We start from the raw sequence: 12,980 nt of genomic DNA on the forward strand, positions 1-12,980 counted from the left end.
AGGGATGGAACACAATTCATATGATCAAAACTATTGTCCTGGAAATGCAGCTGTGTGACCGTATTATGTTTAAAACATGAGGAGCTGTTGCTGAACGAACAAGGAAAACAGCACACTATGTTGTTATGTATTCCAAGCAACCTTGCACAAGACGTGTAAACTAAATCCCAAGAAGAGTCCCTGAATAACAAACAACATGTACAGCACATTCCCAGAATGATGTAGCAAGATCAAATGTATTATATGTGGCTATACAGAGGCAGCCTAAAAAAGATGCAAAACTAAGGGAGAGCCAACGTGGGCTCAGAAGAGAATACACTACAATATCTTCAATGCAGTAATCATTAATCTAAAGGACAAAGAGTCTGCCCTTTGATAATCTTTCAAATGTCTATTTTCATGCACTACCGACTGATTTTTATCTATTTTTTGTTTGTATATTTTTTGTTGGTGACACTTGCAGAGTTACGAAGAGAAGGAGTTGCTGCGTCTTATTTATTATGGAGGAATTCAGCCTGAGATCCGCAAGGATGTTTGGCCTTTCCTCCTGGGGCACTATCAGTTCGGTATGACGGAAGCAGAGAGGAAGGAGGTGAGTCTTTTTCAATATCTATGTTTTCCTGTTAAAACGATAAAGTGAGAAGCCGGCAATTAGGCTGTTTTTAAATGGTAGAAGAAAATATTTAAGTATTTGCCAAAATTATACTTCTACGTTTACCATACTATGTAGCATGCTGCTGATGGTGCCAGAACCCTAAGTTGCTTATTTTCCCAAAAGATCTAATGTATGTCTGTTCGTATTAAAAGTATGTGAACACTAAAATGATACCACAGGATAGTTGGATAAAACATATACTTAAAAGCTATTAAATAAGCACAGTTGCCGATGCAAAGAATCTTTTGGACAACATCCAGATGAGAGGTTTGTGTTTGGTCTTAGCAGTGTGCATGTAGGAGTAGAGTTGGGAGAATCCGGCTGAACAAGGAAATGAAGATTTATCTAGCTTGTTTATTGATCCATGGTAAATATGTGAATTTACTGTTGAAATATGCTTGTGATCCTAAAATGGATTGTAATGTTTTGTGATGATATATTTGTAAGGGATTGAGCTGAATTGCAGGGATTCCTACTGACAGGTTATTGGACAGAAAGGTCATTAATAAGTGCTGTGACTGGGCTCCAACACAGCTGAAAAATGATCCACAAAAGTAAATTGGTTTCAGTAAGGATATTCTTGGCTAGAGATATGAAGCTCTCCTCAGTGAAAGTGAGTAAGGCGACACGTGTAACAAACCAACCAAACAGTGCAGCTATAGAAGTTAAGCACTTGTTGGTTTTCACCTAAGTGTAAGCATGTAGGGATAATTGAAATAAGGAAAATGTGAGGCAAATGTAGATAAATGGGGAAGGAGATTCAAAGATATTGGAAAAGTGAAATATCAGTGAAATCAAAAAAAAGAAACTCTTTGTGGTTAATCCAAAGGAAAACATAAAAAATGATAAACAATGTCCTCTTGACGTCCAACGTGGAAGTAGACACTAAGGAAGGCCGATGCAGAGTTGTGGGAAAAAAATAGTCTCTAAACCAAAATCTAAAAACCTACAGTGTAATAATGAAACTGTAGTGTCTGGTGCTCCTCGCTTACTAACGGAAGTGATTTATTGGAAGCACCGGCCAATAAGTATCCAGGAAACAAGAGCAATAGAAAAACAAGCATTGGCATAGCCAATAGGTCTTGCCTTTGGGACCTTTTATGTTTTAGCTATGCAGTACATTAACCTGGGTGCCACAACGTCTACTATTCTTTAATATGGAAGCTTTGACACTAATAGGCATATTATTAAATTGCATTTTGAAGTGCGTATTTAAAGTGTTATTTTTGTATAGCTGGAGTCTGAGCTCGTATATCTTGAAGTGCTTTTCATATGCTATGTGAAATTGCAGCAAGACGTGGTCTGGTAGTTGCAAAGACAAATGCAATGCTGTCTATCAAGTTACATATGCAGAGGAAAACTAACATAATGGATCTGAGACGAAGCCCATGTGGCCCCAGCTGGTACTGGGCACGAGGGGGCCCACAGGAAAGTGGAGCTCAAACACACGTTGGTGGAAGCACTGGAGAGCTCCTTGCTCTTCAATGGTCCTCTGTGTCCAGGGGAATGTTGCATGTTTCCATTCCACTACATGGAATGTTTACTTTAGAGATAATTAGTTCCAACAGACAGATCAGTGATACAGCACCGCCGTTCGCTGCTCCCATGTACATTGGAGTTAAATAATCATTGTGTGTTTTCTATCAAAAAAGACGGTCCTTCTGCTGTACGCAGTACAGTTATGCTGTTTTACACACAAGTGTGTTTAGTCAGTATCAATTAAAACTGTTGCATGGTCTATTAAAATACCAACATTTTATTTTCATACTCTTTTACCTTTGTTGACTCACGTTTCACATTTTGCAAAACAAAAATGAAGCTTCTTCACATACCACCAAACTGAGGCCGGTTTCAAAGTTGGATTCCAGTGGTGACCATGGCTGAAGACTTTTATTGTCCGCCACATAGCACACTGCTTTTCAGTGGGCGCCCCTGTGGGGTGTGGTGGCCAGAGAGAGAAGGGTGCTGTTGGTCAGTCCTTCCTGACACTTTCTTAATGGACTATCAGCTAGATTCATCAAAGTCCTGTTTTGCGAGTCAGTAATAGCGATTATTAAGGAATCGCTATTACAGACTTGCAAAACGAGATTCATGTAGGAATCGCAATAGAATTTGCGATTCCCACTGATTCCTTATTTGCGATTAGCTAATTGCTAATCGCAAATAAGGAATAACTCCCCATTCATTCCTATGGGCCAAATAAGGAAGCAATTTCAAGGGTGCCAGGGGTGTCCAAAGGACACCCTGTAGCACCCCTGATATGTAATCTGCATTGGTTTTGCGCACACACATGTCCAAAGGACATGTGTGTGTGTAACATGCAACTTAGAAAAATGCATTTTTCTAAGTTTTCGCTATTTACCACGAGGTTTGACCTCGCGGTAAATAGCGGCCCAAAATTGCGATTTCGCAATTTTAAAATGGTTCATGAATTGCATTTAAGGAATCTCAAATAGAGATTCCTTAAATGCAATTCCTCGCAAATGTGCAAATTCTTTAATAGCGAATTTTGCATTTGGGATGATGAATCCCAAATGCAAAAATTGCACTCGCAAAGGGCCAGATTCTCAGAATCTGGCCCTTTGCGAGCGCAATTAAGCTTGATGAATGGGCCTATATATTTCTAATGCAGGCAGTGGTTAATTAAACTAGGATTTTGAGGAATCATTTGGAAATAATGGTGCTAGATGACTATGATATAGTAACACTAGAACGAAGGTCAGGCCTGCTAGCTGTCCTAAATATAAACATTTAACTAGTGCACCAAAGAGGAGTAATTTAAGGTGCACAGATGTTTCTATATGAGGGGAGCCTCCTTATAGCTATATGGAGCTTTTAGGAATTGTCCACATCTGACACAATTCAAACAGAAAAGTTGCAAACTGGACAGTTATGTCATGCATCAAATTTCGTTCACGCTATCCTCTCCAAATATATAAGACTCAGATACATGCATCTCTTCTTTCCAGCACTTTCCGTCCCCAGGTCACCTATCTTTGGTTCCTTTAGTTAGTAACCAGCCCCACACAAACACTGATTGATTTTGAAGGAAGTTTCCGTGCTCCCTACACACTAACCTCGCCTGTCTCATGGGCATTCCTCAGCAGCCACGCATCAGCCTTGTCCAACTCGGATACAGGTGGCGCACCACCGCCTCCAGCTCCCCAAGGGCCAGCTGAAGAGCTGTGCTGCCTCCTCCGGCTGTTCCGTTTAAAACCCAGCCGCAGTAAACTCCTGGCCAGCAGTAAAGCCGGTCTCCACCAGCCAGACCCTGCCATCTTTGTGCGGAAGCGGAAAGCTGCACTGCAAGCACCATGACAACATGCCTCTGAATCAGAGCACACAGAGGGCCATGCGACTGCCAATCACTATGTACCATGTGATCACCTGGGCTCTAGTTGTCATGAAAAGAGAAGAAGGATAACAACAAACCGAGCACTGCAGTAATGCTTGCCATATGTGGAAGCAGCGAGAAAGCTTGGTTCACGGTATTTCTCTTATCGTTATGGAAAGTGCCCCATAGCTTTTTGTGTAATTTAGAGGATATATAAGTAATGCAACTGCATTTGTCTAGCTGCAACGTAGCTGTCAAGTTTTTTAGGTTCATGCGTAGGGTCGCCACCTTTCCCAGAGAAGAATACCCGTCATCTGTTCACGTTTTACCATTCTGCAAAACCCCGGACATGATTATTTTTAGAATTTGGTGTGAAAATGTATGTATTTATTTTCAAAATGATGAAGCGTCTCACATTTCTATAGTTTCACTTGACTTTGTGTCCACTAGCACCAGAAAAAAACAAGTTGATTTCGCTCCAAGCCTAGAATTACTTTTCCCACAAGAGGGTAGCGTTAAAATAACAAGCACGTGCCTCGCGCTAAAAGTAAAAAAAATTTAAAAGACTAGGAGAGGAGGAGGGGGCCTGCACCTGGTTCCCTTGCGGGAGCGAGCAGGAACCATCTGTACATTACTAACCTCATGCAACACGTGCACATTTTTGGCAGAAAAGGGGAATCAATAGCTAAAGGTATTTTTCTTATGCAGCGCATGCGCGCTGCGTAGGCAACACCTAAACAGATGCACTACAATGAGGGGAGAGGGTTGGAAACCCATTTTGACCTCTCCAATACGTTGGAATAGTTACATGGTTGCTGAGGAGATGTCCTCAAATAACCGCATGAGTGGGGCACAAAACGGTATTCCCTTTGGCTTTTCCTACTTTTGCCTGCCTAAAATAAATGGAAAAGGCTACATTAATTTCGTATAAAGACACAATATTTAATTTAACCAGTTGCAGGTTTATTTTGTATTCCCTGATCCTCTTGATGAGTATTTTTGTGTATTGTACATTTGCACAATAATGCTTTATTATAGATGTCCATATACAACGAAAAACACCGTAAATAAAGTTCAATGGAAATCATAAGTTTTTGTGGGTGCCGTCTTTATTTCCTTCCCAACTGCCCGTGTTGTCAGGGACCATGTTTGACTCCTCAGTAATGATTTTATGGGACTTGTTAGGGTGACCAACTGGCATAGGTGCAAATTCAGGACTGTGAGTGTAAAAATTCAGGACAAAGGGACAAAATTCAGGACAAAAATTCAGGACAAAGGGTCAAAATTCAGGACAAAACTTCGGGACAAATGTTACGTTTTACAGACACGTCAGAGGTGGTAGCGCAATAGTAAATAAGTAAGTAAATAGACAACCACCTAAGTACAAGTCAAAATAAGTTTACATTAGGTTGAGACAACCGTGCAGGTCACGGTTTTTCAGTATGGCTGCAGCTTGCTACCTTAGACGATTCAAAATTTGCATCTTGCTCCAGCAGGTACTTAAGTCACCAGACAATGGTGAACAACACCTGAATATAAGTGAGGCCGCTTTTATTGTTGATTGGAAACTACTGGATATACAAGAAGCTTTGCATTGCCAGCCCCCAGTAACAAAACAGCTCTACCCCCCTTTCCGCCTCCCAGTGAAACACCCAATGCCCGGTCCAGCCTTGCTACCACCCTCCATTGGTGCCCCTCATCTTCACTTAAACCCCCTCTCATGTGTATTTAATTTATTTTATAGTGTTACTCATTCCAAGTATGTAGGGCAGGGTGTCGGAGTATGTTACATCACACACACATTATATAGAGACAATGACTCATATTAATGTGAAAGTCATTGTATAGGAAATGTTACTTAAGATAATGGGTGCTGCAAGGTGTAATCATTCTTTCATCCATCATTCAGTCTTTCACCATTCATTCTGTCCTTTTATCTGTGTGCCCATCTATATCCAGACATATTTAACCATTTGCAAACCTATCCACCATATATCCTTCCATCCATAATTTCACTCATCCATCCCTTCATCCACCCTTTCACTCTTCCATCATTCATCTACCCACCCCTTCACCCCATCCATCAATACAGTCATCCATCCACTCTTCCACCCATCCATCTATTAACTTACCCATCCAGCCATTTACCCTTTCACCCATCCAGCTATCCATTCACTTACTCATCCATACACCCATTCACCTGCCCATCATCTACCCTTCCACCCATACATCCATCTATTTACCTTTTCTCTCATCCATACTTCCACTCATCCATCCATCCTTTCTTTCATTATCTATCCATTCATCCTTTCAGTAATCCATCCAGCCAATCGCACATTCCTTTACTTATTTACTTTCCCACATTTTCACATTATGAGCTGAGCCTTTGTCTGCAGAGTCGAAAACAGAAGAGGCCCATCAAGAACTTCACCTTGCTGTAGCTCCTAAAGCAAGGGGTGGGGGAGGGTTCACTATGCCCCTGCACATAGGCAATCTGAAAATGTAGAAGTCATGAGTCATGCATGATGCACAGTGCCAGGATGTGAGGTGACTGTGACATGGTGTTGTTTCCAAGGCTTTATGTGGTGTAAAAAACGTGGGGGTCTCTTCAAAGAGTGTGTTCGGTGTAATTAAGGGCGTGGTTTAAAACACCTAGGCAAAAAATCTGTGCTTAGCATAGTGTTCCGCCCGAATGGTATTATGTTGCTTCTGCCATTGCATCCAGATGTATAATACAGCAAGTACCATAGTGGGGATATCAGTGCCATTTGTCCACCACACTCCCCCCACCACAAAGACACCTTGCCGGATCTTGGTGTTCACTACGTAGCTTTATTACTTGTCAATAACACCATCTTTATTAGTTGTTAAAACCTCCAACTTTTGACCAATTTTATTAACCATCAAAATCCCATTACCGAACATAGGGAGGCGCAGTATACATCTGGTGCAAAGAGATTCTAAAGGTAGATGGCTTTGGGTGGTAGTAAAACTGCTGGGAAAGACATTCAACCTTATAAATTACTACGGCCCAATCTTAGATGACACCACGGCCCTGACTGAAATTAGTGAAATGTTAAGGGGTACTCCGGGGCAAATTATAATAGGGGGTGATTTAAATTACATTCAGGATTTAAAGAAGGATACCTCTAACAAGAATAAGAAACAAAACCAAAAACGAAAAGGGTGCTAGAGGCCTTTATGGCAGAATACCAACTGCGGGACTCTTGGCGCTCACTGAATCCCAACACTGAGTACTACTGTTGCGTGTTAATCTAGGTTCCTGATCGATACTGTGACCTTATGCCCCTATTCGGCTATAAATCCATTTATTCCCTATATTGGCATAACCGTTCAAGTGCGATTTTCTGAAAAGTCATCTCTGGCCTCACACGAACAGAGCCACATTCCAGCATGACTCCCTGCTACTTCCTTTGCGACCAATTAGTGCAATGACAGAGCAGCAGTCACTATCTGATATTCCTAGATAACACTCCGAGTTCTTCAACAAGATAAAAACTTAGCAAACCTGGAAATCCCCGCTTGCTATGTTTTGATTAGTAATGGAACTCTAATGAGCAACTGATAACTATCACTTCCTAGTGACATCTTTAATTGACGTCTTATGTCCAGCAAACTTGCGTCAAACCCGGCACCTGTCAGGTATAAATATTACCAACGTTGCCTTAAGCAATGAGAGCGAGAACCTGTTGCTGATGCCAGCTGCCTGCATGACCCCGTGTTGGTAAAAACTAGCACTCTGTCGCTGCAGCCTGCTATCCTGTGGTGGTGAAGCTGCTGATTACCATTATCGCCGCTACAGCGCGAACTATGGTGCAGTACGCTTAAGGAGCTGAAACAGCCGTCCTCTGCGAAGACATCCAGCCCAGCTGCCCGCGGACGCTGTCCCCCGCCTCCTTCCTCGATGCGCTGAAGAGAAGCCGCTGCCTTTCTCGTGCAGAGAAATCCAGTCCCGGCGCTTCCGGTTTACCCTCGCGGGTGACTGGGATATCGAGAGAGACCCCTGAAGGAGATACCAATCCTCCATCATTCTATTCAGAGGTATGGTGTTGACTAAACCCTTAGATGAGAATTCTTGAAACAAACCTTGGCAAAACCAACTTAACTTAAGCTACTTACTTACTCCCCTTTTCACGTGTTAGGCTTAGGTCAGGCACACTGGGGTAGGCTTAGTTAGAAGCACCAGTTGAGTATGTTAGCCTAATGTATATATGACTGTATATATGTTTTATTACTTTTAAACCATTGTATGGCTAAGAAACCATATCAATGCTTTTACAGTTCTATTTCGCAATACTTATCTTACTGTACGTACTTTTTATAATAACAGTTATTGCAATTGTGGCAATACATTTCTCTTGTACGAGAAGAAAGACTGTTCAATAAATGTTACCCTTTATTGATACACGCCCGTCTCTCTATTCTCTACATACCGTGAAAGTAAACTGCACTAGACTGACTGAGTGAAATCTATGTCTATTGTTTCACACGACCCTAGAGATTGACTCTTGATCTGAGGAGCAAAGTTGTCATGTTGCACGGTTGTTGGAAAACTGAATCCCTTCTTGTCTGTGCCAAGGAAGCTGATCACTTCCTATGCAGAGAAGAAAGTTTCCAGTGACCTCTGAGCTAGTTGGTAACACAACCCAATTAAGTTTAGCATAGTCAGTGGAGGCCTGGAATATCCGCAGTTCCACGTCGATACTACTGTTTATGTTATTCCAATGCGCAGGGCCTAGTGGGAAACTAGGAACTACACTACACTACACATGTTATTCTAATAGATTTCAGACAGCCTCCAGAATAGACTTATTTCTATCCTCCAGATCGTTTCAAATCTCGAACGCATTGATAGGTTGTAATCCGTTTTCAGATCACGGGAGGATTGAAATTGAATTGATTCTGGAGGGTATGGAGGAGGTGCGTCCTAGGTGGCAGCTGGATCGTACCCTCTTACAGAATACATTATGGGTAGAGAGCTTCAGAGAATGGATAAAAGAGTTTTTTGTGGTTAATAAGGATTCAGCAGAGCCTTTTGCAGTATGGGGCGCATTTAAAGCTGCAGCCCGAGGACAGATTATAGCATTTTCCAGCAACAAGGCAAATGTCCGTAAGGGAAAAATATCTACCCTTCAGTGTATCGCTGAGAAAGAGTACGCATTAAAACTGCATCAAATGCCTAATAAATGGGAACAAGCCAAAGCATCGCTCAGGGACTTCTTTATTCTGGAAGAGATAAACAGCTCAAAGGCCTTCCAGCAAAAACTATATGAAGATAGCCAACTGATGGGGAAGCTTTTGGCTAACTCGATCCGAAAAAAACAAGAGTCCTCTATTATTTTGAAAATTCAGGATCCCCTCGGTGGTACAGAGACTCGGAGTGAGGGGATCGCGAAAATATTCCTTAATCATTATAAGAGAATTTATTCTCCAGCTATTCAAGTGGAAGAAACACTAATCAGGGAATATTTTGACAATCTGGATATACCCAAAACTTCTGTTTCCAGGCATAATCAAATAAATAGCGAAATAAGTTCCCTGGAAATACAAAATGGTATAAAGGAAACAGCGGGAGCGAAAGCCTCAGGTATAGATGGGTTCCCAATTGAGTTTTATAAGGTGTTTTTGAAGGAACTAGAAGATCCCTTGAAAAATCTATTTAATTATATACGAATTGGCGGTACGGTTCCTTCAGAGTTCAAAGAGTCCACAATTATTAGTTTCGTTAAGAAAGATAAGAACCCCGAGGATGTGAATTCCTTTAGACCAATTAGTCTGTTGAACTCGGACTATAAGATCTTTATGAAAATCTGGGCTCAAAGATTTGTGTTCGCAGCCCAGGAGGTAATACATCAAGACCAGACGGGGTTTATAGCCGGTCGTTATATGGCTGCTAACACAGAATATTTGATACAGGCGTTAGATTTTTTTAATATTAACTCAATCCCTGCATGCATCTTAATGATTGATGCAGAAAAAGCGTTTGATTTAGTTAACTGGTCAGTTTTATTTACTTCCCTGGGTTATTTTGGGTTCCCTACTCTAATTATTAATATGCTACAGAATATTTATGAAGGGGCATCAGCCCAGGTTATAATTAATGCTAGGCAAGCAGGGAAGATAAAAATAAATCGAGGCACTAGACAGGGGTGCCCCTTGTCCCCCTTGCTTTTTACTTTTTTTATTGAACCTCTAGTAATAAAATTAAGGAATAATGTAGCAATATCTCCCCCAATCGTTGGAATGTCAAAACTAAAATTATTCGCAGACGATATTATCTTATATATGGCTCCCGATAAAGAAAATATTCTTCATCTTATGAAAGATCTTAAGGAGTATGAAAAGATTGGGGTTTATAAGATCAATGAGAAAAAAAACAGAAGTTCTTGTTTTATGCTCAAATTTAGATTTTCTTCCGCTAGAACTTCAGCCCCAAGCAGAAAAACGGGATCCAATAAGATACCTAGGGATCTATGTGACCAGGGAGTATAAAGAACTTTTTCGTTTAAATTATTTAAAAACGAAGAACAAAATCAAGAGCTTACTTGAACAATGGGACCTGTTGCCTTTGTCTTTGATTGGCAGAGTGGCTTTGGTAAAGATGAACGTACTGCCTTTGCTTTTATTCTTGTTTAGCAATATCCCAATTAAAGTTAACATGGCCTTTTTTAATGAACTTGAATCCATGATGAGAAGATTTATTTGGAATAAAAAGGCCTCAAGAGCTAAGCTCTCGGTGGTACAACTTTCAGTAAACCTAGGTGGACTCGCTCTGCCCCATTTTAAAACATATTATGAAGCAGCTTTTTTTGACATAGTGGCGGGATTATTAAGGAATAGACAGACAAGAGACAATTTTTTGGGGATAAAATGCTTGAGGAATCAGGCTCTCAAATTTTTTTCTTTTTAAAAACTGCAAAGCTTCCTAAGAAAACCAGATATAAGACACTGATAGGATATGCATCAAGATTACGGCTTTTATTTAAAAAATATGGTTCATATGGATCTATTTATTTGAAACTGATAGAATGTGCTAAGATGGGTCTTCAGATATCTTTGAATCACCTGCTCGAATGGGAATCTGCTGGACTTGGGGAAATAAGGCACCTACTCATCCAAAATTCTGTAATTGGCTGGCAAACGGTAATAGATAGAGCACATCCTAGACGTATTAGGTTTTTCGAATATATACAACTGGTCAATTTTATAAAAAAAGAAATAGGAGGGCTAGATACAACACCCAATGTTTTGTTAACAGCTCTATATGGGGAGAAACATACGGGTATTGGATTCTGGTATAAAAAGCTTTTCCCCTCTGGACCATCTCCTATAACTGCTTGCCACTTAGAAAAAATAAGCCTTATGACCCAGTGTGTTTTTACAGATAAAGACTGGGAAGTTATATGTCATTTAGGAAACAAAGCACTCCGAGCAGCTAATTACAAACGTATGTCCTTTTTTTCTCGTTGGTTGTTATATTATACCCCTGAGGCTTTGCAGAGAATATTCCCTGAATACGAGAATAAATGTTTCAGATGTAAAACAAGGGGTCAGGGTGGCTGGTATCATATCTTCTTCTCCTGTCCTAAGTTAGAATCCTTTTGGAAGGGGATTTTTACAGACTTGGAGATGGCAATTGGGAAAATTCTACTACCAGAGGCAGAGGTAGCCCTCTTCGGTATCTGTAAAGAAAGGAACAGGTTTAACAAATCAGAAGAAGTGTTTATTTTTATCTCTACGGCGGTAGCACGGTCTTTGATCTTACAAAATTGGAAATCTGTGATAGCCCCATGCCAATTAAAATGGATTAATAAAATGAGAAGAACATGTAACTTTGAGAGAGCCTTTGCAGGTAGAGTGGGAGCGATTGCAAGGTTTGAAAGGAACTGGAAATATTTTGAGATGCTTGAATCGATAAAAGGAAGTTAATAGTCTTATTTAAGTCAAATTTTTAGATTGTATTGCTTCTACATTTTCAAGAATTTCAACTATATATTTAATCTGCTATTTTATATCAGTTGTCTGTGTACCTTATCATATATATATTTATTTGTTAATGTTGTGCGATTTTGCATTTGTACTTTAAAGAAATATGATAATACTCCTCCTGATATATATTGTCGGTCCACCCACCTTAACGCACTAGTCTCTTTATATATGCCAACTTTACATGTTACTGCACTAGCACTTAAAAAAAAAAAATGTACAATAATATTATTGCTGTTTTAAATTAGCGGCTTTCATACCACATTGCACTAGCACTTTATCAACCGTATTGCAATCTTGATGTTTGTTTCATACCAATAGTTTTTATATTTCCAATCTGACTACGTCTTTGTTTTAGCACTTTATGAAAGGAAAAACGTTTAGTCGTACGTTATTGCAGTTTGTGTACTTTTGTCTCTTGTATATTGTCTGGAAATTTTTGTCTAATTATGAAGTATTTAATGTACCAATGTTTATCCTACGGCTTGTTTAATAAAAAAATACAAAAAAAAAAAAAAGTATACATCTGTGCCACAGGTTATCATGTATTTACAATTCTTCAGCTGTAGATCCCCTCGAGGCGTGTTGTACCAGCAGGACACAACCCAACCCCTTACCACTTTATCCATATGAGATAACATGTTGCTTCATCCAAGCACCGGCTACTGGGGTAGAGCCGGAGAGTCCAGGACCACCTGCAGGACAGCCCCCTCTCCCGCCTGCCCAGAGCCCCAATGACTGCCTCCCTGTTGCAGGGTCGGGCAGTTTCCGCATACAGAGGTCCCCCGGCCTTTTCCTGTTGTCCGGGACCCCGCCAAACCTCCTTTAAAACTTAGGGATGGGTGGGTGGGCAACTGTTCCCGCTGCGCCTTTCCGGCCACTCCGAGCGGTGAGAGGACAAAGAGGGCTACTCCCTAGAGTCCGGCTATTTTATCAGCTACAGGGGAGGGGCCGCCAATGCACCTCCTTCTTACACGCATTTCA

At 40.7% G+C, this 12,980-nt stretch overlaps 1 protein-coding gene across 1 annotated transcript in view; it reads left to right on the forward strand.

Annotated features, from left to right (window-relative positions):
* LOC147665634 (small G protein signaling modulator 1-like) overlaps window positions 1-12,980 on the forward strand; it is a 518,897-nt gene that overhangs the window by 478,637 nt on the left and 27,280 nt on the right. The window contains exon 12 of the mRNA XM_086949626.1: window positions 464-592. Within this exon, the coding sequence (XP_086805752.1) occupies window positions 464-592 (129 nt within the window). The remainder of the gene's footprint in view (window positions 1-463; window positions 593-12,980) is intronic.

The sequence above is a fragment of the Lissotriton vulgaris genome, unplaced genomic scaffold (assembly GCF_964263255.1).
Source record: "Lissotriton vulgaris unplaced genomic scaffold, aLisVul1.2 SCAFFOLD_1463, whole genome shotgun sequence".
Lineage (NCBI taxonomy): Eukaryota > Metazoa > Chordata > Amphibia > Caudata > Salamandridae > Lissotriton > Lissotriton vulgaris.